Source organism: Panthera tigris, chromosome B4 (genome assembly GCF_018350195.1).
Source record: "Panthera tigris isolate Pti1 chromosome B4, P.tigris_Pti1_mat1.1, whole genome shotgun sequence".
In the NCBI taxonomy this organism is placed as follows: Eukaryota; Metazoa; Chordata; class Mammalia; order Carnivora; family Felidae; genus Panthera; species Panthera tigris.
The window spans coordinates 55,395,413-55,423,110 of NC_056666.1; the positions used below are offsets into that span (position 1 = coordinate 55,395,413).

The following is a 27,698-nucleotide window of genomic DNA, read 5'->3' on the forward strand; positions in this document are numbered from 1 at the left end:
TACATCCCAGCATCTGAAAAGTAACTTCATTTTTCCTAGAGGTGAAAGAAGAGTCATACTGAAAAATAAATCTATTTGCTTCACATCAAATAGTTCATAGGTGGAACCTAAATCTAAATAAAACTTTTATCTCTATATCTTATCTCCTAGTAATCTGACACCTATCGCCAAGATCTTGTCAAGTTATTTTTTACTGATTTTGTGAAAGAAAAAAGATAACATTTTTATTTTTGATAACTGCTACTTGAATAACTCATTAAATAAAAGATGCTGGGCAAAGTTTCTCAAGAAAAAAAAAAAAGCCATACAATTTATTAAGGGTGGCAAAGGGTAGAAAAGAATATTTTAAAAATGAATATAAAAAATGGTATATCATATGTGCAATTTGATCTAGTATTCAAGTTGGCAGAGTTAAGGCATATCTGAACTCATATGGGGAGAATTCTTCATACTTCTGTACAAATCTTTCCCAAAACAAAGACATACATACTAATGGTAGCCATAGCTTTTCAGGAAAGCTAAAGATCATAATGCTTGTCCTATTTTTTATATACCCAGGATAGAGAGGTAGTTTCCTAAACTCAAGTGACTACTGCAGGGTTAGGTAACATAAATATATTGCCAACTCAGGTTTTACGAAGTTGTAAATGAAAACTAGAGTTTTCCCACATCTTTACCATTAATTCCATGAAGAGCATCTAATAATGTATGCCTCATGTATTAATGTGTCCAAAACTTTAAGAATGTTTAAAACCATACTCGAAAACATAAATTTTATCCAAACTAAATCTAAAATAGTTTTAACTGATTAGTATTTTCTTTTCTTTTAAAGCTAGGTGTTTTCAAAAGTTCCTAATATAGATAATGAAGTCACAGGCACAACATACAGGCAAAATCTCACATCAAACATCAAGGCAACCCAAATTTTTCTGTTCTTGTGAATTCTAGAATGATAATTACAGGAAATGCTCCTTGTGTAAGGAACTCTGTAGAGAGTGTAATACTGGGAGTGGGGGAGGAGGAAGAGCATTCTAGCCTAAAAAATGAGAAGTGAACACGCACACCTTCACTCTGACCCTCTTCTCTGTATTTCTAGTCTTTTTTTATATTTGGTTTTAACAAATGGTTTGAATGGTTAAGTGGGCTTTTGCAGGAGAGTAGCTGGTATGCCTGCAAGGTGCGAAAGTAGCTCAAAGGCAATTGCTGCCTGATAGGTACAAAGCAAACAACTGTGTGCAGCTAAAGTCTCATCCTTCTGCTTAGCTCAGCTTTCCTCTTCCCTAGCTTTGTCTAAAGGGCAAACTGCATACAGGTACTTTCAGCACAGGAAAGAAAGTCTAAAAAAAGTCTAAAAAAGAAGTTGTTATATTGTTTGTAATAATAGGATCTGAAAAAAACTATTCTCAAAAGCTAAACTCTAGAGAAGAAATACCTGTGTTTTATAGAATGCATTCTTTTGTAGGTATTTACTATGTTTTATCTTTTTTTTTGTAATGCTAGTAAAAAATGGAACATGTAAAAGAAAATTCTATAAATGCTTATAACTTCCAAATCAGACACAATGAAAGCTATGAACTGTGCCTTAAAATAACTGACATAACATATAAGTAATCATGCACTGCATTAAAGAGAAAAAAAATGAGCCTCATAGTGCTGATAAATTTTTAAAAATTGCATTACGGAAAGAAAAAAAGCTGGCAACATTTGTTAAAGCTTAAATAAAACTTAAATGATCAATATTAAAACTAGAAAAGCTACCAATACAAGAAACAGGGTCTCACACATGTTCAGAAACATACCCGCCTTCTACAGAACCTATGAGGCGATCCTCCCTTAGCAATGAAGTTTATATAAAAAACAAAAAATAAAAAGAGAAAAATCATCCAAAAATTTTAACTATTCATTTTCCCATTTAACATTGTTAACTAAACATTAAACTTATAATAATTAAAGAGATGTATTCACATACCAAATAACCACAATGTTTATGTTAATCTGTAGAAATACGGAATCTGTGCATTTTTTACCCCTAAGAGATTGGCCAGCCATAAGAATTATTTTAGCATATAAACATATTAATATATTAAAGAATTATTTTAATATAATATAACTAAAATATTTTTTCTGAGAAAACTCTATTTCCTTTTATATACTATAATTTTAATGCAAAATTAGAAATGACTTCATCATTCAATGGATATTTCCAAATAGACTATTTCTAATAAAAGACTGGAGGACAAAACAAAAAAGTTACAGAGCTATTCCAAATTAAAAGTAATTATTCATAAACAAATTACTTTGATACCTTAAATAAATTATGGACTGCAAAATTACATTATAGGTACATAATCAAAACTAACTTATGGAAATAAGTTAAAAATGCATGGAAGCGTACTAAAAAAACACATTAACAGTTTAAGAATAAAGAATGTTGAGCAACTCTTACCCTTTGTTCCAGTGCTGACTGAGTCTGTTGTCTTAAAAGAGCTTTAAACGGCCCCCCTTCTTTTCCAGCACTACCACTTCCCATTCCTACAGAACATCGGTACATAAATAACAACCAAAAAACAGCTATAGAAACAAAGTTTCAATTGCATTCATCTTCATAAATATCATGAGTCGAAATCTATTAAAATGATCCAAACTTTAAAGTACTTCATATAGCAAGTATTTTACTCGATTTTATTCACAAAGTTTTCTTTAGAAGCAAGATGTCAAAGCCATACTGATCACCATTGGTTTTGGACTCAATTTGTTCTAAACCTTATTTTTTTAATTATGTTAATGTGATGAATTTTTGTATAATAGTCAACTTTGAAAAGTTGAGTCTTCTAATATAAAATAACCAAGATACTACCAATTACAGTGAGCCTTGAACAACATGGGTTTGAACTGCACAGGTTCACTTACACGTGGATTTTTTTCCAGTAAATACAGTAGAGTACTGTAAATGTACTTCCTCTTCCTTATGATTTTCTTAATGACATTCTCTTTCCTCTAGCCTACTTCACTGCAAGAATACAGTATATAATACATATGTACAAAATACGTGTTAATCGATTATTTATGCTATCAATAAGGCTTCCAGTCAAAAATAAGCTATTAATAGTTACACTTTGGGGAATCAGAAGTTATAAGTTTACGTCAGCTTGTCCAGGGGTGTGTTGTTCAAGGATCAACCGTCCCTCGCTATGCTAACAATTTAAGAATACTAAAAGAATGTTTAAAAGTAAATACAGAGAGGATAAGCACTAATTGTGCTCACTTAAAATATTCCAAAATTCTCTAAAGAGCATGAGTTTTAGGCAATTTTGAAATATAGTTGTATCTATTTTCTGATAACTTCCCATTCCTAATATATCGTTCATGACAAAACACTATTAACATTCATAATTTTTAATAATAATTTGTAAAAACCAACATAAAAGTATTTTTAAAAACTAAAAATCACAGACATATAATAGACACATCACAAATGTACATAGTTATGGATGAAAGAATATTTCCCAAGCTCTTAGATGTATTTTTTTAAAGACTTAATTTTTCATTTCTTTCCCTACTTTAATTTTATTCTTTTGATAATACCAATAGACCAATTATGGTCAAAGAATTATAGAAAGCAGGGGATAGGTGAGAAACTAATACTCTACAGACTGGAATTAACAGTTCAATCCCAGCTTTTCAAAACTGAAGATACATACAGTCAGATTTACTGCAATGACTTCAAAAAGGAACTAATTTACCTTTACATTTTTAGCTGTTCTTGGATAAGGAAACAAATGTTAGCATGTGTATAGTCCCATTCTGTTCTTTAAAAATAAAAAAGAAACGTATTTTTCTTTTAGTAACCTAAACATGATTTTTAGAGACTATACAATACTAAACATAGAAATGAAACTAAGATCTTTATATGAAGCATACTGAAAGCCATAAAATAAAATGTAATCTTGTAGAGATAAACAAAACATAAGAAAATACAGCAGAATAATTTGAAAATTAATGCAATGGACAGAAAAAAATGGATAATGAAAGAATACCACCAAAATGAGACTTAAACTGATTCAAACAATAATTTACTAATGTAACCATATGGCTTAGCAACATGATGGTGCAGGTCCAAAGTGAATGGAGTTGGTGTGAAGGGAAAGAAAGTAAAGCATCTAAAACAGAAACTCTAGTAATGAGAACCTAATAATCATTGGAAATATACAGATCTATGTCCTCAGATATATAATTTTTTAGTATATAAAATAATTTCAGAATATTCATAATTATCCATCAAGTAATCCTCAATCACATCCTCACGATCATTCTAATCATTTAACTCTGTCCACCAATAAGAAAAATAAGAAGTATGCCCTGTATAAAACACCCAATACTTCTTTACAATATGAAATAATTAATCATTTTAAAGGTGATTTAAAATAAAGGGATTAAAAAGCTGACATAATGTGATCCTACCAGAAGCAGCCAGGAACAGCTCTTCACTGAAAGAAACACTTTTCCTCAGAACTGGGCTGACAAGGCTAGAGTGATGAGGGGGAAGGCTAGACTCCGAGAGGAGGAGACAGGACTTTTTAAGATGAAGGGAACCACAAGAGAGAGAGGGGGAGCTGGGACACAGGTAAATCCTAGGCCCCTGTGGGTAAGGTGCTGTAGAGGAAAGTAGCAGAGAAAAGATGCAGATTCAGAAGATGATCAGAAAATGCAGGATAAGGAAAGCAATGATGAAGCAAAACATAACAGTAAAAATGAATTTTAAAATGCTTACATAAATTACACTAAGCATAGGAAGTCATTAGCAAGACCATGTACCCAACATAATATAAATAAAAGGCATAGTCTAAAACTTTTACAAACTCCACATTCATTAAAATTTTTTAAATCAGGATTTAAATTAGAATTTTATGCCATTCTAATCACTTTGAGATGATTTCTCAAAAACACTTAAATTACCTACCCTTTTTTTTTTTTTGCTTAAGAATGCATAAAGTTAAAATGTGCACTTCATAAATTTTTAAAGCCAGAAACTTGTTGCCTCAAATACAAACATCATTTAAAATGGCAAAGTTCAGTTCTTCAAATGTTACTAAAATATATCACTTATGAGTATTTTAATTGAATACCCATAAAAAAAGCAAATGACCACATTAAACAGTTGCCATCATTAATTTAAAAAATATAGACATTAGCTTCTTTCTATCCAGATTTGAGATATATGTTACTACTTTTCTTTTTCCTCTAAATTTTAAATGCTAAAGTCTGATCATAACACTGATCATAACACTTTACAAAGACTTTCATACCTAAGGTGCAAATACTCTCTAGATTACAAAAACTACAAATGGTTAAAAGCCTGATTTTTTTTTTTAAAGTAAAAAATTAGCTTGAGTCAGCTGTCAAATCAATATCTTAACACTAGTATTCTAAAATTCCATTCCTACTAGTTGAGTACTTGGGAAAAAATATGAAAATAAAACCTGGTAAAATGTCAAAAATTAGAAACTAGAGAAATAAATCAATATGAATTTTTTTAAATGATACCTACATGAAAAATAGATGATAGCTTTAACTACAAATAGAAAAACAACTTTCTCAGTCTAAAGCTTTATTAACTTATTCTATTTCTGGCTCCCCAGTTTACATAAATCAATCCTAGTCACCTTGTCTCCACTATTTCTCAAGAGACTGATTTTGTATATAGGTAAATTTGAAGGCAGAGAAACATGAAATACATGCTCAATTATAGTTTTAGAAGTTTTAAAACAATCATAATTTTGCCATTTCAGATCTCCTTTGGAATGGCCCTCAGGAATATTCAAAGATATTTAGGGACTCATGATAAAGCCAAAAGACTAAAAATTGCTAATGTTCTATACGTATGCTACTAAAAATAGTGAATAGCATATGACAGTAGCAAAACAAAATAATTTATTTAGAGGCAGCTGATGAATACAGACATATATGAGAATAATAACTATTATACATAAATCTTTAAAAACTAAAGCTTTGGAGCTAGAAAATAAAATGCAATAAAGTTTTCATTGATAATACAATTGCCTAAGAGAAAGCTAAGAGAATCTGATTCCGTTAATTTCTTACTTCATAATCTTTTCATACTTGGACGTTTTGGTGAATTAAAGAAAAGGAAACAGAAAGACCAAGAAAATATTTTCAAAAATTTATCTGTGGGGGGCACCTGGGTGGCTCAGCCGGTTGAGAGTCCGACTCAAACTCAAGTCTTGATCTCATGGTTCCTGAGTTTGAGGCCCACATCCGGCTGGCTGCTGTTGGCGGCAGCAGAGAGCCTGCTTGTTTCAGATCCTCTGTCCCTTCTCTCTCTGCCCCTCCCCCACTAGCACTCTCTCTCAAAATTAAACATTAAAAAAAATTCATTTGTGGTATGGCAAAGAAAAATGAAAACAAGAATACTGAAAAAGTAACAAGGAATACGCAAATAGCCAGCAGTCAAAGCCTGAAAAATGTTTTTAGGAAAACTTATTCTTCAAATACTATCTAAATCTTCCTTGTTTTGATAGGCATGAATTTGAAGGCCTGAATCTCATCCTTTATTTAAAAATAAAAATTTTTCACTGAAGTTTGAATGGTTCAGTTTTTACGGCATAAATATGGTTAAGATGCCACAATCCACAGCATCAATTACTATAAAGTATCTCATGATTTTTAGATGTTATTCATATTACGTATATATATAAAAATAAAGCTATTCTTTTCAAATAATTAGGTATTCATATTTATCTTCCTCACATTTTGTGACTACATTTATAAAAGTAGATACTAAATCTACAGGCTTTCTTTTTAATGCCCTTTCTTTATAAGTAGCATTGGTTTTGGAATTGGATTGCTTTTCACTGTTTTCATAAAATCTGGGATCATTTCATAAATCTCTTGCCTAACACACAAAAGGTTATTAACACTGATAAAAACAACACAAGAACTATACAAAATGTCTTCATCAATCTGGAGAAAACTGTAAGACAAAGATAGTATTTACAAAAATTGCTAACTACTAACCTTTTAATTTTTGTATTTTACTTTTCTTAACAATACTGTTTTAAAGATTTGAATAATTCTACTTTAAGAAGTAATGTAATAATTTGACTTTTTAAACAATCTTTTATCAGGAAACATTCATAAAAACTCACAGAAATTATTTATCAAAATACAAATAGGAGGGGGAAAAATTATAAACTTCATACATTGAGAAATATGTAAGAGTAAGTAAAGCAAAAATGCTATTTTCTAACCTAGAGAGTAAGAGTAGCAAAACCAAACATTTTAAATAACAAGAAGGTAATAGATATATGTACTCCAATATAACCATTTCAATTGTTCCAAAAATGTTTTCATAATAAAATCTTAGAATTAAGTTCAGAAAAACAGAAAAATGAATTCAAAAATGCTTCTACTGCATGAGGAACTGGATTGCAAGCTACTAGTGTTACTTTCTATGCAAAAGCTTTAGAATGTCATTCCTCACAATATGAGCATGAAATGAAAAACGTCTACATGCAAAAATAAATTCTGAACTTCGTATCTACACTATGATTAAATCAATAAATGCAGATCTTTGAACAAGCTAATTTCTGAACTATATGAAATTTTCATATTTTAATGGTGGTAACTGAAAATGATCAGTATTCACATTGTCCTTTAACTTAAATGCCAAAAACAGGAGGAAAGCCTTGGATGGAAAGCTAATAAAGAACAGAAACAAATTTGAAAAAAATAAAAGAAAAAGAAAAAGGTGGGTGGAAGCGCCTTACCAGTTTTGGGTGTCAAACTCAAATCTGTGTCAGAAGAAGAGGACTGTCGACTGTAGGACTTGGAAGGTGAAAAGGAATAAGTTTGGTTTTTCAGAGGGGTTGAGGGTCCTGATGAGTGAGTATTGGGATTGGGATCTTCATTGAAGGGAATCCTGCCAGAAGAAGGTGGAGAAATATTAAGCAATCATGTGCCAAAGGACGTGACGGAAGGCAGCATGATCCAAACACCAGGAAAGTATTGGGCAGGGCCAGCAGTCATTTCTTAAGTGTGGAGCTGGGTATGAGGTCAAAGACAACCAATTGCTATTTAACCGTTCATCATTCTCCAGAGGAATAATCATCTGCACTGGAACAGTTAATAAGCCAAGTAAAAAAGCAAAGAAGCATGAGATGACAGACTAAAGGGGTAAAAAAATATTAAAAGGAGAAATAAACAAAAAGAATAAAAACATGACTGAAAATACTTTCAAATAAACAATGCTTTTTTTAAGTTACAAAAGAAAAAATGATGCTGCAAATGGTATGTGCAAATATTCACAATTGTTTTTATATTTGCACACACTGATATCTTCAAAAGAAAAATGTTTCCTTATCCTATAGCATCAAGAGTGCCACAGCTAAAAACACAACAGAGAGAAAAATGAATACAGCTACACAGAACCATTGTATTTTACACAGAATAGTTGCTTACCTGTTTTCCAAAGCTCTCTTCCACAGAATAAAACAGACCCTACTATGTAACAGGTTTTATACATAATAAAATAAGCAAATCAGAAGCCTTGCCAGTTATTTCATATAGAATCCAGTAATCAATTTTATTTCTAACCAAATGCAGAAATAATGGCAAATCCTAGAGGACTGCCCTAAAAACTTACAGGATACATACATACAATAGGGTTCTTAGAGGATCTATGGAAGAGACTTTGGAAGCTAGAAGAACACTTTCACTTCCAAGTAGTTAGAACCTCTGCGGTGGCTAAATACTGGATTTCTTCACTGCAGCTGGACTTCAAGTGAGAAAAGGAGGAGAAGGAAAAGACTGATGGTACCTGCCTAACCTAAGCTACCTGCCTACCTGCCTGCCTGCCTGCCCTTGGCAGCCATGCTGCCTGTGGCCTGCCTTCCCCAGCTCTGGAGTCTGAGCAGTCTCGTACCAGTATAGATGAGAGTGGGAACAGACACAGAGAAGTTCTGAGTAAGTCGTGAGCCAGTAGCAGTGTGAATTGGGCTGTTGTGAGTCGAGCGGCATCCATGGCTTGGAGGATGAACCAGCGGAGACCTGAGGGAATTTGTAGTCAAAGCGGAAGAAAAGAAAACAATACATACAACAGATAGCAAAGTTATGTTAAAATAATTTCAAAGGAGCTTTAGTTAGGGGAGAGGAATTTTTAATCTCCAACATGCAAAAAACAAGTCAAAATTTAAAAAGAATAGCTAAATACTAACTTGACAGGATACAGTTATAGTTTTAAATGATCACATTAATAATAATAATTAGGACTGTGAATAAGAAAAATAGCAAGCAGAAATAGTGGCATTAAATAAGAAAAAGACTAAGATTTGTATTTTAAGATGTTTAAAATGTTTTCATCACCATAAAGCTTACTTACTACACAGTATTTTAGGGACAAAACACCCATAAAAGTGAAAAGTCAAATATAAAGTTCTTATGTTACTTCTGAAACTGAATGGATGTAATTAATTATATTTTTCCATAAAGAAAATTTAACAGAACTGTTTCTGTAATAGTAGTACTTAAGAATATGAGAAATGACAGTACAAAGAAAAATGAATGAACTAAATGGATATAAGCAAATGTAAACATTCTAGTATTTTAGCATACCAAGTATATTGCTTAAAAAACAGGTTACACTGGGAAAAAAAACAAAGCAAGGGGATATTGCTTTTCAAAACACATTAATAAAACAATATAGATAATTTTTATCTAGCTGTCAAACAGAATATGTTATTTAAATTTAAACAGAATTTATTAAACTACATTCTGAATTGAAATTTTGTAAGATATCAACTGACATCCTGCAAGATCATATCTATATGTATGTATAGATATATTTAGCTCACATACACAGATACATATTCACATATAATATTTACATTTTCATGAGGAAATTTTGCTAAAAGGGCACAGTTACGTTGAATGGTAGGAATGGCATATTAAACTAAGAGTCCTATACTTCATATTAGCAATTATTTCACTATGTACTGCCTTCACTCATGCATGAGGGAAAAAGAATCAAATGTGAATATACTCTAAAAATATATCCTCATTTCTTAGAATTCAAATTAAAAGCAGATCAAGAGCTCAACTCTTCCTGGCCTTTTCTTTTTTACTGGCCGGTGAACATTCCCAACAATCACAGTCTGTCAAGGTTCAAACATGAGCTATCATTAATGGGCAACAATAGGTCTTTCACATAGTCTACGGACTACTTTCTGAAAACATCACTGATTTTACAATAGGACAATGTTTCTGTTTTTGTTACTAGTTTAAATTAAAAATGTGTTTAATACAACTGATAAAAATCAAACATCTCATTGGTGACCTATGTGTATACAAACAACTGAGTGAGGTTTTATTTGCTTTTTCTTTCTTTGTTGAAGTGACTAATGAAGTTAAAAATTCTAAGAATCAGGGATGTACAGAGGAGAAATTACAATTAACATCTCTTAGAAAGTACTTTTTTTGTAAGTAGAGAAGCAGTAAATTGTATTTAAATGCACTTTCTATCATCAAAATACTTCAGCAAGGACATATCAAAGAGATTTATATTATGCATTACACTAACCATCTGAAAGGAAAAAAATAAACCAATGAAGTAGAACACACCATTAATAAAGGTAAAATAAAATGAATAAAATAAAATGAACATTGTAAAAGTTTCAATGTATGACATCTAATTAAAATCCCAAATACCATCTGTATTCTTGGAGTTCTAATTCTTATCAGTCTCCTTGTATGAAAGATTATCTTGCAATAATACCTCAGTGACATTTCTAATAAATCCATTCAGACAGGAATATAATCCAAACTACCTTTTATCAAATTCTTATCTAGAATCAATGTTATAATTAAACATCTATAATTATTACAATCAGTTGAATCATAAAACAATTTCAACTAGCACCCAAATTGATTCATTATCAAAAATACAAAGAAGGTGGCTAAAATAAAGAAGCCTGAGTAGTAGTTAGTTTTGTTTTTTTTTAAACAGCATGACTGTGGTAGTAAGATGCCTTTCAGAAAATCTTAATGAAGCAACTTAAATTCTTCATGGTGTGAATATTTGACAATTTAAGGCAGATGGCTACAACAAAATTAGAAAATAAGAACACTTACACAATCCCAGAAGACTTACATTAATGGAACTATTCCTGAATGTAGGCAAAAAGTACCATTACTATCAATATATCATCCTAAGACACCAACAGATAATACAGCATTCTTTCCACTAAGTAATTTAGTGGAAAGAGGAAAACTTCAGACATCACAGCTACAAAGCCAGACCCCTTCAGGCAACTTAGATAAAACTGGATGGTGGCAAGAGAAGGAGGGTCCCAGGTCTTTAATTTGGTGTGGAAAATGAAAATAAAACCTGAATCCCTCAAAAAGTTACACCTGCAATTTGACTTTACCTGTGGTAGCAGGCAGTTCGTATCTTTCTAAGACATAAATGGAATATAAAGCAAATTCACTCTTCAGTTTATTTAAAACAATTATTTCACAGGGGCGCCTGGGTGGCTCAGTAGGTTAAACATCCAACTTCGGCTCAGGTCATGATCTCACGGTTCGTGAGTCTGAGCCCCACATCAGGCTCTGTGCTGACAGCATGGAGCCTGGACCTTGCTTCAGATTCTGTATCTCCCACTCTCTCTGCCTATCCCCTGCTCACTCACTCGCTCTCCCTCTTTCTCTGTCAAAAATAAACATTAAAAATATAAGTGGCTTTCTTTAAACAATTATTTCACTTGTCAAGGGATTTCCAAAAAAAATTAGGCAATAGATATAATATTATGCTCCCTCTTGTGACTAAAATTTAATCTAAATAACTGAAGGCTACCAGAAGGGAAATAATTAAACAAAAAGAATAAGCCTAAAAGGAAAATCTCATTTTTAAAAATATTGCTTAAAAAACAAGTTGAATCAGGGGTGCCTGGGTGGCTCAGTCGGTTGAGCGTCCACCTTTGGCTCAGGTCATGATCTCACAGTTCCTGGGTTTGGGCCCCATGTGGGGCTCTGTGCTGACAGCTCAGAGCCTGGAGCCTGCTTCGGACTCTGTGTCTCCCTCTCTCTTTGCCCCTCCCTGGCTCACGTTCTGTCTCTCTCTGTGTCTCAAAAATAAATAAATGTTAAAAAAAAATTAAAAATAAATGAAAAGTTGAATCACCATATTGTACACCTGAAACTAATATAACACTGTATGTTAATGATACTGGAACTAAAATTAAATTGAAAAAAAAAAAGATTGTAATTGTTTTCTAGTCAACCTCTCTTGACTACTGCTAAACTGGGAAGCATTTAGATTTTTCTGACTACAGAATCCATCCTGACTCCCTGATAATATAGGGCAGGGGTCAGCAAATCATACCTTACAGGTCTGTTCTGTAAATAATCTGCAATCTGTTCTGTAAATAATCAAGTTTTATTGGAACACAACCACACTCACTCATTTGCATACTGGCAATGGCTGTTTTCATGCCACAATAGCAAAGTTGAGTAGTTATTTTAGCAAAGACTAAATTATTTACCTGTACCTTCTGGTCATTTACCAAGAAAAATTTGTGATCCTTAATCTACAAGAATCTCTAAATCAGTGATTCTCAATGGAAGTACTGTTGGCATTTAGGATAGAACAAGTCCAGGTGCGCCAACAGTTCAGTTGGTTAGGCATCCGATTCGTGACTTCAGCTCAGGTAATGATCTCATGAGTTCAAGCCCTGTACAGGGCTCTGTGCTAACAGTACAGAGCCTGCTTGGGATTCTGTCTCCCTCCCTCTCTTCCTTCCCCCACGTCGCCCCTGCTTGCTCTCTCTCTCTCTAAATAAACTTAAAAAAAAAAAAAAAAAAAAGAACAAGTCTTCATTGTACAGAGTTGTCCCTTGGTGTGTAGGACAGTCACCATTTCTAGTCCTCAACCATGATCGTCCTCCTCATCCCAATCATTATGACAGAAAACTTTCATTTAAAAAAAATTTTTTTAATGTTTATTTATTTTTGAAGGAGAAAGAAACAGAGCATGAGCCTGAAAGGGGCTGAGAGAGAAGGAGACACAGAATCCAAAGCAGGCTCCAGGCTCTGAGCTGTCAGCACAGAGCATGATGCAGGGCTCAAGCTCACCAACTATGAGATCATGATCTGAGCTGAAGTTGGATGCTTAACTGAGCCAACCAGGCGGCCCGAAAACTTTCATTTTAAAAATTCTCAGGGTCACCTGGTGGCTCAGTCAGTTAAGCATCTATCTGACTCTTGGTTTTGGCTCAGGTCATGATCTCACGTGCAGTGCAGAGCCTGCTTGAGGTTCTCTCTCTCCCTCCCTCTTTGCCCCTCCCCCACTCATGCTGTCTCTGTCTCTCTCAAAATAAATAAATAAATTTAAAAAAGAAACTTTTAGGGGCGCTTGGGCGGCTCAGTCGGTTGAGCGTCTGACTTCGGCTCAGGTCATGGTCTCGCAGTTGAGTTCGAGCCCCACGTCACGCTCTGTGCTGACGGCTTGGAGCCTGGGGCCTGCTTCTGATTCTGTGTCTCCCTCTGTCTCTGCCCCTTCCCTGTTCATGCTCTGTCTCTGTCTCAAAAATAAATAAACACTAAAAAAAAATTTTTTTTTTAAAGAAACTTTTAGGGCACCTGGCTGGCTCAGTCAGTTAAGCATCTGACTTCGGTTCAGGTCATGACCTCGTGGTTCACAAGTTCGAGTCCCACATCAGGCTCTATGCTGAGAGCTCAGAGCCTGGAGCCTGGTTCAGATTCTGTGCCTCCCTCTCTCCCTGCCCCTCCTTTGCTTGCACGCTGTCTCTTTCTCTCTCAAAAATAAATTTAAAAAACATTAAAAAAAAAAAACTTAAAAAATAATAAATGAATAAAAAATAAAAATAAAAATTCCTTGTAGATCACCACCATATTGAAAATCTTCTGCCTTAGACACAAATGACAACACATAAGCCAAATCCAGCCAACCAAAGTATTTTGTTGAATCACGCTTAGTTTTTTAAAAATGTATGAGTCTAAATTCCTTTAGATCAAAATCAACAAACTCCTTTTTTTTTCTGATAAACAAAGACAGAAACTGTACGGCTAGTGCATGAAATATTTCCTATCCAGCCTTTTACAGAAAAAAAGTGTCACCATGGGCTTTACATAGTCCTCTGTACTCCCTATTTAATTACACTCAATTATTTATATATATATAACCTATCTGGTCTCTTTAGACATTTACATTTGAGACCCCTACACAGGTCAACCTTTCCTGCTATACTACTTCTTTCTATACTATGTTGCTAATAAGCATAGTAAGATTATCAAGTATAGTACTGGGTTTTAAGCATTTCCCAGAGAGTAAGTAAAAATTCCATAAACACCCATTTTAAGCTTTAAATATACAGTGTCTAAAGATCTGAAATACTCAGTTTAGTTTTACATTACTTAACTTGAATTTCATATTAAAACAGTATAAATAAAATATCAGGAACACCTAAATACTTTCAACCTTCAGGTTTTCATGTCACCTTTAATAAAAATCACCAAAGGAAAAAACAATCACCACAGGGAAAAATGTATGTTAAACCAGTCTACTAGAATATTTCAAATCAAATGAAAGCATATAGGTAAAAGATAAAAAGCTCCATAAGAATAATTCATTGATTCATACTTACTCCTTCATTTCTTTGGATGGGGAATTACATGCAGGAAGGAATGCTGCCGGGCTACTTAGTTTATCCAGTGTACATGCTGTTCCTATGGCGCGTACCACTAACCCAGATTCGCCTTCCAGATCAAAACATTGTAAGTACCCAACAACTGCATTTCCTCTCATTTCAAGTACTTTCAAGCCAATCTTCCTCTGCAATTCACCTACAAAAAAAGGAAGAAAACTCATTCTGCTTCAGATCTTGACATTACATGATATAAGACTGGATATGGTAGCAATAAAAAAAGACTTGGAAAAAAATCACAGATTTTTAGAACTTGAAAAGAACCTAAAAGATTATCTGCTCCAACCTCCTACATTTCAGGGAGGTAAGATATTACTAGTGGCACTTTACAGATGCGGCAAGTTAAGATTCACTCATTCATGCATTCATTTACCAAATAATTTTTGGTTGTGTACTATGTGCCTGGCATTCTTCCTTTCTTCTAAGTGCTAGAAACACAGAGGTGAACAAAAAAGATATACTATTTAATATAGTAACTATAACATTATATATTAGGTATAAATATATTTATACTGATTCATAAATATTGTTTGGTATATTCATTAATATGTAATATTAATGTAATATAAAGGTGTTTATAATTTATATTTAAAACAAATTTATTATATGTAAGTATAAAATATTTGTATTTATTAAACATAATATTTACACTTATTGTCAGATATATATGTAAATTTATATCCATGTAAATTTACATATACATACAAATTTTAAATGGTAAACAAGTTCCTCAAAGAAAAATAAAGAAACATAATGAGGTAAGAGTGTCAGGGAAAAATACAGGGAGCTACACCAAGTTGTCAGAGAAGGACTATGAAAAGGCAACAAAAAACTTTAGACAGAGTACCTAAACTCTGACTACAAAGAAATGCTAGAGGAAGGAAAACTAGAACCCAGTTCCCTACTTCCTTGCTCAGGGTTCTTTCTACCAGGCCACTTTATGAGCACAAATTCCTTTGTCTACCTAGTTAAGAAGGAAATACAAGCTTCTGGTTCAGACTTCCTCTTATAAAATGGCAATGCAGGTATGTTCAGGAAGATGGGGCCAAGGGTAGGGAATCAGTCATTCATAATTCATAGCCCTCACTGTTAACTTTCAGGTAGCATGTCAAAAGGAAGTAAAAATTGTAACAGTGTTAAATAAATCAGTAAGAAAGTTTGTTTTTGTTTTTTTAAATACCTGACATTAAAGAAATGAGTCTCTGTCTGGCCTCATTTGATGCCCTTGGTGTACGAATTCGATCAATCCATTGATATTCTGGGTCTTCATTGACTACAAGCTCTTCTACAAACCCATGAATTATTACAGCTCTATAGCACTTTGGAATAGATGTTGCTGTTAAAAGAAATTACCTGTTATGCTTCTATTTATCACAAGATTAAATTCAATTTAAAACAATTTACAACTAAGTTCTTACCTTTTGAATATATAATACAAGAATGCCTTTTACTGTGCTAATTTCAATGTAATTATAATAGTTATACTTCCAATCAGTCTTCTAAGTTCCATATTATTCTTAGAAATAATCATTTTCTTTAATGAGACCTCTCATCTTTCTTACAGCAAACACAGTAGAAACAAATCGTATTTTTATAATTTAGAAAACAGCTATAGACAACCTTAAACAGCATTCAATACAAAGTTTAAAAAACCAAAATTAAAGTCATCTGGTTAATCATTAAAAAAATAGGCAGAAAGTGGATAATGAATACAAAACACTTTATTCAAAGTACTTTGAAAAAGTTCTGTACAACACATATTGCAGCCTCAAAAATCAAACTATTACCTTTCTGACATAATCTGAGGAGTCATAAAGCCCTGCAGTTTCCAATAATCCATGGCCATATGGCCAACTGGTTCGGCAGTCTATACTACATAACAAACTCATTTAATATATAGAATTTCAAATGTCATTAGATTTAAAATAAGATCTAGTCAGATTCAAAAAGGGGAGAACCTAAAACCAACAAACAAAAACAACAACAACAACAAAAAGGGGGGGTGCGGGGGGAAAACCTGAGAACATCTACACCAAACTAGTCTCTTAAAATGGGTATCATCCATGCCTTAAAGCTAACTCAACTACTTAGGAGTTTTCAACCCTATGAATCGAGGCTGGTTGTGACTGCCCACATCTGCCAATGCCAGCCCATACTACATGGCACTTGAGGGACTGTAACTGTAGATGCCTACTGAATTTTGGATAGCACCACAAGGTTTGGCTAGAGTGCTCTGCTCCTATCTTACAGTGTCTTATACTACAGTAAAATAACAATGGATTTTTCTTTTTCTTTTGACAGTTATATATAGTTCATTATAGTCAGTCATATCTTTTTCACATTTGACAAGAGCTACTTGTTCTAATTCATAAAAGAAAAACTTAATAAGCAGTAAAATATTCATCTCTGTGAAAATAATGAAGATATGTGAAAATTATTTCAGAGCTTGTTTTTCAGAGGTTGCCCTACTGGACAAGAGTAAAATTTGCATTAGATGAGTGGCTGCAAGCTTCTCCATAAGTTTGTGTCCAATAATAATGCTTGGCAAGGCCACTAGAGTCTTCAAAATACACATGTCCACCCACCACAAATGGCTCCATATCTCTATTATCTAATTTTAGACAGCCCATTCCGCATAAATCTAATTATGTCACACATGTAGCCTCATCAAATTTGTTTCCCCAAATGTAGATATGAGAGTGTGGATTTTTTTTCATTGATTGTGAAAGTACAAGTCCATCTCCCCTTATGTTGCTGCTGACTACTGACAATCAGCTGACATCAAGGTAGCATATGCTACTGTTCAGATACAGAATCACCTGTTTTAGAACATCATGCTTACACATAAGCAGTTCAGCAAGGCAGTGATTTTCTTTCAATAGGTGGCCTAGATGAACTGTGGACTCTTCCTGTTCACCATACAGTATAGGCAGGTATAGGCTTATTCCCTTAGTTGTTTGGTTTTCAGGTAAGACTGTAGCAAATGCTAGCACATTTTGCATTTCCAGACCACAGTCACTAGGATATCACTTCTCTAAGGATGAATTAATTTGTAGCATTCCTGAAAAAAAACATTCTACCTGTATTTTCAAACTTGTTTCTAGTCATTCTTAGATATTTCGGAGTTGTATTATTATGTGGTGCTTTAGCAATCAATTCTCCACCTTTGGACCCAATATTTATTAACATAAGATTTAAGTAAACAAGATTAAGTTGTTTCATTAATATATGGATTGTTATTTAAAATTCTGGAAAGAACCCAAAATCTTCACCAGTCACTCTTTCTACTGGCATTAAGCAACTGTTACCAGCAATGTTTAATGTGATTCCTTCCAGAGTCTGGAGTAGAGGCTGGAGTACAAGCCAGAGTAGGGTCAGGAAGAGTGATCTCCTTCCTGCTGCCTCACAAACTCCTCTGACCTCGTAGGCATGATAACCATGCATACCTCATGTCCCACTGGACTATTCTAACAAAAATTTCTATGAACTCAAAAAAAAAAAAAAAAGATTGCATTTACTTTAAAATCAGATAAATAGTCCCCAGAGCTACAATAATTGTTTCTAAGAAATTAATAATTTTCTCTTTGGCATTAAAACCAAAGTATTATAGGTTTTCCATTAGCTTTATGAAATATTTGATTTCCTATATTTAAAAGTTAAGTTTCCTGTTAAATGAGAAATAAAACGTGTTTACTTACTGCAAAAGAATTTGACTCCACATGATGACTGCCTAAATCGATTTAAATCATTGAAGAGGTCTACTTTTACAACTACATTGATTTCCCCACGGATACCTAGAATTTCAAAAGGAAATCAAGTTTCTACGTTAACAAAATAAAGCACAACTAAATAATCCAGCAAATGAATGCCAAGTGATGATTTAAAGATAATGTATTAATCAGGGTGCCTGGGTGGCTTAGTCAATTAGGCGTCCGACTTCAGCTCAGTTCACAATCTCCTAGTTCCTGTGTTTGAGTCCCACATTGGGCTCTCTACTGTCAGTACAGAGCCTACTTCAGATCCTCTGTCTCCTCTGTCTGTCCCCACTTGTTCTCTCTCTTTCAAAATAAATAAATAAACTTAAAAAAAAAGAATTAAAAAAATAACATATCAATCATAATAGCAATGCTTTGTTTACTAATTATGTTCATTGTAAGTAATTTATTACATTTTCTGAAGAACATGTATCCACTAAAGAATGAATAGAATTTTCATTTCTATTACAAGTCTCTACTTATTTGAATCAAGTGTAACTGGAAAGGAGCCCCATTTAAAGTGATGACAACGATGATGATGATGATGATGATGATGATGATGATGAAGGTAACAAGTGAGCATGGATAACATTCTAAATGCTTTATAAGTAGTATCTCAAAGTGTTCACACCAACCCAGTAAGGCAATTTCCGTAGTACTATCATCTTCACGTTACAGAGGAAGACATTAAAGTTTAATAAAAGTTAAATAATTTGCAGTGTCAATAACTAGTTAAGTAGTACAGCCAGGATTAGAAGTCAGATCTTTATGATCCCAGAGTAAATGGTCTTAACAACTAATGGAAGAATCTGATTTAACACAAAAGAAGTTTCATTCTTTTCAATGAATGTAGTAAGTTAAAATGAGCTAAGAAATTCCAAAAATAAGGGTTTTCAACATGACCTAATAAATAAAAATGACCCAGTCTCTATCTCTTAACATTCACTAAATATTTTTACTGGACTGTCCTGACTTCATGTCAAATTCATACTTATTGAAGAAGGCCTTCTAAGAGTGACTTGCTCATTTACCCACTGAAATAATAAGAGATTACATTCCTAACAAAGGGTCCATAAATATATTAAACCAATTATAAACAGTATTTAATATAAAATATTTAGAAAATTCATTCATTCATACTGCTATGCCTTTAATCCAAGCCCAGATTAATTCTCCAGTGGCTTGTTTTATTGGTAATTTACTATGGGATTGGATTTTATTTCCTAACTACAAAGATAATACATTTACATAGAAAAAAGTAAAAGAGGAAAAGAAGAAAAATAGGATTACAGTCCAGAAATAAAACTATCCAAGAATAAACATTTTATTATGTATTCTGCCAATTTATCCAATGATATCACATATATGCAATTCTTTTGTTTTTAAACAAATATGGAATCATCCTATAATAATGTTTTATAATCTGAATTCTATAAAATTTTACAATTTCACAAATCCTTTTATTTCCTTATGCCATTGTATTCTTAAAACACGCATTTTGTTCTGGCTGTATAATTCATGGTCTATATATGCTCTAATTTATTTAAGTAAATCCTCTTTTCCAATACATTTTGCCATTGTAAACATTAATAAATAATAATAGGATCTAAGTATCACAATAAACACACTCTTACATAAATCTCAGCAAACATCTTAATTTTCTTATAATAAACTACTATCAATGGAATTGCCAGGTCAAAAATGTAAAACAGGCAGAAAGATGCTAGACTGTAGAGAGGAACATCTGCCAGCTCTTTACGGGTCCATCTGTCATTCTAAAAGAACGGTATATTTGCAGGCTGGCAGTTCTCAAACGTTTTAATGACAGGACCACTTTTACAATCTTAGAAATTATCGAAGACCTCAAAGAGATTTTATTTACACGGGTCATCTATCAACATTTACCATGTTATAATTAAAATTAAAATTTAGAATGAAAATTAAAATTAAAGCTGAGAATTTTTTAAAATATTACTATAAACATTTTTATAAAAATAACTATTTTGAAAACCAAAAAAAATTAGTAAAATAGCACTGTTACATTTTTGTAATTTTCTATAATGTCTAGCTTAATAGAATACAGTTAGATTCTCATTTCTGCTCTGCATTCAATGTGTGGTAACACCATACATAATAAAACCTCTAGAAAACTCCACTGTACACTTGTAAGAAAGTGAGAATAAAAATGGCAAATGACATGTAAGTATCATATTAAAACTTCTCATCTCCCTCATAGAACCTGTGCAGGGACCCCTAGGTGTCCCCAGACCACACTTTGAGAACCCTGCTTTAGGCAACAAAAAACCTGAAGAATTTTTAAGCAGAAAAATATCAACATTATCCACTTGAAAATGTTTCAGAAATAGTACCAATGTTAGATGATTTTTAAATAATGCATTAACTTACTATACTGCATATATTTAGAAGGGATTACTTCAAATTATATTCACAAAAATAACAATTCTACCAATAATACTTTATGACTATTAAAGAAAACATCTTTTAAAAATATTTTAAAACCACCACGTGTAGCACAAAAGTGTTTAAGGATAAATTTTTAAAACTATGATTTATTTTCTTAAAATATACTCCTTACCATGTATGGTATCATAAATTGGAAACCACCCTGAGATGACTGTTGCAGCTTCACTGTAGAGTAAAGGGTCAATATCAATGTACACTTTACCAATGGCATCATTTGCACTGTATGTGTCATGGTCAAGAACTGTGATCTGTAGAGGTTCATCTTGTAAATCTTCATCGTCCACCTAAAAGTATACCTTAAAATTAAATCTTTTAATTTAAAAATCTTCATTACCATAAATATATACATATGACAAATGTAAAAGATTACTTATTTCTGGAAAAAAAAAGTACAGATTGATCTCTAAGCACAAAGGTAAAGGGATTAATTTGCACAAAAGTTGTAACCCCTTCTCCTATAAAAGATGCCAAATTTCTAAAGAAAAAAAAGTACAATTTGCCTCCAGGCACAAACATAAGATGATTAACACCCAAAAGGTTTTAATTTCCTTTTCTACATAGTTATTCAGTGTTTCACTACTCTGCTTATAACGTCAAGCAAAAATGCTTAAGGAATGTCAAAACAGCTTCCATAGATTACCTACAGGAGAGCAAGGATGATAACGAGAACAATGATACCATAAATTCTAAAGACAATTTCGCAGAGTAAAACTGTAGGCAAAACTGGGGCGCCTGGCTGGCTCAGTCTGGGGAGCATGCAACTCTCGATCTCAGGGTTGAGTTTGAGTCCCATGCTGGGTGTGAAGATTGCTTAAAAAAAATTAAGAAGGAATTATTGTTGATAGCACTGATGTAATAATGTAACTGGATGATTAGCTTTCAAAAAAGAGGGTCCTTCTCTAAAAATTAAAAATTTATGAATGATATTGCATAATATTTTGAATATTATTTGTAAGAAAAAACAATTTAAGTTCATGAGTTAAGTAAATGAAATAAATGTCTATTCTCTCTCCTTTTACTTATTATCAATTACTTATCACATGCCAAGCAAGCACTAGCTATAAAGAGGGACTACAATGGAAAATGCAATGGACTAAATGTTTCTATCCCCTGAAAATCTATATGTTGAAGCCCTAATCCCCAACATGATGTTATTTGGAGATGGGGAGGTAATTAGGTCATAAGGGCAAAGACCTCATGAATGGGATTAGTATCCTTATAAGAAAGATAGGGAGAGATGATCTCTCCCGGCCATGTGAGGACATAGCAAGAAGACAACTGTCTACAAACCAGAAAGAGGGACCTCACTAGAACAAAACCATGATGGTCCCTGATCTCAGACTTCCCAGGATCCAGAAATGTGAGAAATAAAATGCTATTGTTTAAGCCAGCCAGTCTATGGTATTCTGTTACTGGCAGCCCAAACTGACTAAGGCAAAGAATGAGGCAAAAAGAGATTTCTCCCTTATGGAAGACATGCTCACTATTTTGGCTGCCCTCCTCTGCATACCATTCCATCCTCTAACTTGCTGGTTCTCCTCATCAAAGGTAGTGGTTAGATTGAACACAATATTATAGATATTAGTAAGACAAGGACAAAATATAAAAGGATTATTATTTCCTATGATTAAAATATTATACTTTTTAAATGCAGCCTATGGATGTTTGTCATTACAGCAGACACACCATACTGTTAAGACAGAGTTTGTGAGCCAAAAAAAAAAAAAAAAAAAAAGAGTCTGTGGTTAACTAAAATCCCTGTATCTTCCTTACATATGCTTTGGTCAAGTGATAGCTCTGCAGTCGTACACTTTGGTTAGTTTTTTAACTTAATTATGAAATATCATGCCTTTCCCCACCCCCAATTTCTTATTGATTTTAGGCTAACAGTCCAACTTCTGAAGATTATTTAAGTATTAAAGTATAAGAAGGAATTATTGTTGATATCACTAATGTAATAATGTGGATGATTCACTTTCAAAAAAGAGGGTCCTGGGGCGCCTGGGTGGCTCAGTCGGTTAAGTGTCCGACTTCGGCTCAGGTCATGATCTCGCGGTCCGTGGGTTCAAGCCCCGCGTCGGGCTCTGTGCTGACAGCTCAGAGCCTGGAGCCTGTTTCAGATTCTGTGTCTCCCTCTTTCTCTGACCCTTCCCTGTTCATGCTCTCTCTCTGTCTCAAAAATAAATAAATGTTAAAAAAAAAAAAAATTAAAAAAAAAAAGAGGGTCCTTCCCTATAAGTCAGACATAATTAAAAATTTATGGATGATATTGCATAATATTTTGAATTTGCCTTGAAATATTCCTCCCACTCCACTGATCACCACCTATCCTGTATTCCATTTTACTCCAGCTCTTTCTTCCAGCCTAGAATACTGATGTGATCACTGGAACTCCATCTGCTAAAGTGGAGGCTAACGCGACCATGAATATGGAAGCCACAGGCTGTGAATGATGGAAAAGAAAGACAAAAGGGTCCTGGGTTCCAAATGATTGCATGGAGCTTCCAAATACCATTACACTGCCTGGCGTAATATTTCTTTTACATGAAAGAAAACTAAACATCCATTTGTTCATGATATTTATTTAAGAGTTCAGAACATATAAACTAAGGCCAATTACAACTGACAAAAAAGGTTTAAAAAGCATATAACAAACGTTAACTATAAACACAAAGTTTAAGAACATTTTTCAGGAGCACCTGGGTGGCTGAGTCAGTGAGGCATCTGACTCTTAGCTTCAGCTCAGGTCATGATCTCATAGTTCGTGAGTTTGAGCCCATGCTGAGCTTTGCATTGGCAGTACAGTCTGCTTTTAAACGTCCGACTCTTGGTTTCAACTCAGGTCATGATCTTGCAGTTTGTGATTTCGAGCCCCACGTCAGGCTCCGTGCTGAGAGTGCAGAGCCTGCTTGGGAATCTCTCTCTCCCTCTCTCTCTGCCCCTCCCCTGCTCTCTCTCTCTCTCCCAGAAGTAAACAAACTTAAAAAAAAATTTTATGAAGGAACATTTTTCACACAATATACACTATTACTAGAAGTACTAGCCAAAATAGTAAACTTGGTAAATTTTAAGGGAAATGGCTAGTAACTTCAGTTACTAAATCTCATTAATATTATAAAAATCCCTTATTTCATAAAAATACAAATATATTATTTTCCAAAGTTATCTCAGCTACTTGAGTATTTTGCAGCTTTAAAAATTACTAGTACTGCATCATCAATAAAATGAAATATTCTTATGCCCCATATCATGAAATTTACTAATACAAAATGCCCACCTCTTCCTACCATTCCAATAAAAAATGTAACTCACCAAAAATATTTTTTTTAAGTTTATTTATTTTTGAGAGAAAGAGAAAGAGTGAGCACACAAACAAAAAAGGGGCAGAAAGAGAGGGAGAAAGAGAATCCCAAGAAGACTTCACATCATCAGCACTGAGCCCCACACGGGGCCTGATCCCACAAACCACAAAATCATGACCTGAGCCAAAGTCAAGAGTTGGATGTTCAACAACCTGAGGAACCCAGGTGCCCCAACAAGACTATTTTTTTTAACCATTTCTAAGGTTATGGAAGAAAGGAAAAAAGAAAAAGCCATCAAAATGAAGCTATATGAGCATTTGAATGTTTTGCTAGGATGATGAAAAACACTGTTATTCTAATTCCATCTGAAATCATGTAATCAAGTTTGTCTACTTTCTCTGATTCTTATATTCCACATTTTTACCTTAATACTTAGTTTAAAAGGACAAAAAAGATTTTATGCATGTGCAAACTGATGCATTTTCAAAATACATAATGTCAATTTTAAAACAGCAAGGGGAAAAAATGTGTATATATATGTATATGTATATGTGTATGTATATGTATATATACATGTACATGTATATACGTATATATATGAAAGAAAACAGAAAGGGAATCAAAATGCTCCATGACAAAAAAATCAGTACAAAAGAACAAGGTTGGATTCACATGTTCTGATTTGAAAATTCACTACAAAGATACAGTAATCATAAAAGTATGGTAATAGCACAAGGATATATAAAACAATGGAACAGAATTGAGAGTCCAGAAATTAACTCATATACCTGTGTCCAACTGACTTTTGACAAAGGTACCAAAACCATTCTATGGGAAAAGAACAGTCTCTTCAACAAATGGTACTGAAACAACTAGATTTCCACATGCAAAAGAATGAAGTTGAACTCTCACTTCACAGTATTACAAAATTTAACTCCAAATGAATCAATGACCTAACAGATAAAATAACAGATAACAGATAAAAAAATAACAGATAAAATAACAGATAAAACAGATAAATAATAACAGATTATTATAATAGATAAAATAATAAAATCTTAGGAAAACACATGGTAGTGAATCTTCATAACCCCAAATTTGGCAACAGACTCTGATTTGAGACCGAAAGTGTGAGCAACAAAAGAAAAAGATAAATTGTACTGCAAAATTAAAAACATTTATGCATCAAAGGAAACTACCAAGAAAAATGAAAAGACAACCTACTGAATGCAGGAAAATAATTGCAAATCATAGATCTGATAAGAGTTTAATATTCAGAATATAAAAAACTTTTACGGGGCACCTGGGTGGCTCAGTTGGTTGAGCGACCAACTTCAGCTCAGGTCATGATCTCACAGTTTGTGGGTTCAAGCCCCGCGTTGCGCTCTGTCCTGATAGCTCACAGCCTTGAGCCTGCTTCAGATTCTGTGTCTCCCTTTCATCTCTACCCCTCCCCCACTCAAGCTCCGTCTCTCTCTGTCTCAGAAATAAACATTAAAAAAAATTTTTTCTTTAATTAAAAAAATAAAAATAAAAAGAACTTTCACAAGTTAACGACAAAAAAATAAACCATCCAACTTAAAAATGAGTAAAGGAGTAGGGCACCTTCGTGGCCCAGTGGGTTAAGCATCCAACTTTTGTTCAAGTCATGATCTCACAGTTCGTGAGTTCAAGCCTCGCATCGGGGGGCTTAAAAATTTTTTTAATATTTATTTATTTTTGAGAGAGAGTGTAAATAGGGCAGGGGCAGAGAGAGAGGGAGACTCAGAATCTGAAGCAGGCTCCAGGACCTGAGCTGTCAGCACAGAGCCCATTACGGGGCTCAAATTCATGAACGGGAAGATCATGACCTGAGCCAAAGTTGGATGCTTTAGCCAACTGAGCCACTCAGGCACCCCCCCTCCCCACCAATTTTTAGTTGAGCAAGGAACTTGAACAGTTTTCCAGAGAAGACACACTGTGAAACACATGAAGAGAGACTCACCATTACTAGTCATTTCAAAATGCAAGTCAAAACCAATGACCTACAACATCACATCTACATTTTTCATATTAAGCTAGTCACCAAGTCCTGTGAAGTCTACCTCCTTAATGTCATCTCTAAATATCTTCTCTGGGGAGTTAAAACATGAGGTGGTAGTTCCAAGTACAAGAAACTCAAATGGTCCTTAATCCTAAGAAATCATGTCACCTCATTCATGAGGAAAATGGATATGAAAATTACACTGCAAATGTCACTTCACACCTACTAGGATGGCTATGATTAAAAAAAAAGGGCGGGGGGGCGCCTGGGTGGCTCAGTCAGTTAAGCCTCCGACTTCGGCTCAGGTCATGATCTCACAGTTTGTGAGTTCGAGCCCTGCAGGCTCTGTGCTGACAGCTCGGAGCCTGGAGCCTGCTTCGGATTCTATGTGTCCCTCTCGCTGCCCTTCCCCGACTTGTGCTCTATCTGTGTCTCTCAAAAATAAATAAATGTTAAGAAAAAAATAATAACAGAAAAAAACAGGGGCACCTTTTAAGTCAATTAAGTATCCAATTCTTAATTTCAGCCCAGGTCATGATCTCACAATTCACGGGATTGAGCCTGCATCAAGCTCTGTTCTAACAGCACAGAACCTGCTTGGGATTCTCTCTCTCCCTCTCTCTCTGCCCTTCTCCTGCTCATACTCACTCTCTCTCTTTCTCTCTTTCAAAATACATAAACATTTAAATAAATAAATAAATAAATAGTTGGTCTTTTAAATTTAAAAAAAAAATAACAAAGCTTGACAAAGTTGTGGAAAACCTGGAACTCTCATTCATGCTGTTGGGAATGTAAAATGGTGCAGCCACTAGGGAAAAGTCTGGCAATTCCTCAAAAAGCTAAATATATAATTTATCATATGACCCAGCAATTCCACTTCTGGGCATATAACCAGAAGAACTGAAAACAGGGACTCAAACAGACACTTGTACACTAATGTTTATTGCAGTATTATCCACAGTAGCCAAAAAATGAAAACAATCTGAGTATCCATCAACAGATAAATGGATAAACAGTGACATACACATGCACAGAGGAATATTATTCAGCCATAAAACATAAAGAAATTCTAATACATGACACAACATGGATAGACCTTGAAAACATTATGCTAAGTGAAAGCCAGACACAGACAAATATTGTATGATTCCACTTATATCTAATATAGGCAAATTCGAAGAGACAGAAAGTAGGTTAGATGTTATCAGAGTCTAGGAGAAGAGGGAATGGGGGTTATTGCTGAATGAATTTTTTTTTTTTTAATTTTTAACGTTATTTATTTTTGAGACAGAGAGAGACAGATGAGCCAGGGAGGAACAGAGAGAGAGGGAGACACAGAATCGGAAGCTGGCTCCAGGCTCTGAGCTGTCAGCACAGAGCCAATCCGTGAGATCATGAC

At 33.8% G+C, this 27,698-nt stretch overlaps 1 protein-coding gene and 1 pseudogene across 10 annotated transcripts in view; both read right to left on the minus strand.

Moving 5' to 3' along the window:
* Positions 1-27,698, minus strand: part of C2CD5 (C2 calcium dependent domain containing 5) — a 100,163-nt gene that overhangs the window by 56,753 nt on the left and 15,712 nt on the right. For 4 of the 10 annotated variants that reach the window (XM_042991937.1, XM_042991934.1, XM_042991931.1 and 1 more), the window contains exons 4-9: positions 21,087-21,258; positions 18,434-18,529; positions 15,916-16,071; positions 14,676-14,874; positions 7,788-7,939; positions 2,447-2,532 (exon numbers count right to left, since the gene is read on the minus strand). In XM_042991937.1, the coding sequence (XP_042847871.1) occupies positions 2,447-2,532; positions 7,788-7,939; positions 14,676-14,874; positions 15,916-16,071; positions 18,434-18,529; positions 21,087-21,258 (861 nt within the window). Of the gene's footprint in view, positions 1-2,446; positions 2,533-4,461; positions 4,654-7,787; positions 7,940-8,941; positions 9,067-14,675; positions 14,875-15,915; positions 16,072-18,433; positions 18,530-21,086; positions 21,259-25,064; positions 25,230-27,698 lie in introns of those variants that run through there. The other 6 variants (XM_042991935.1, XM_042991936.1, XM_042991938.1 and 3 more) reach the window with 4 other exon arrangements.
* On the minus strand, positions 17,468-18,188 carry LOC122240314 (annotated as a pseudogene).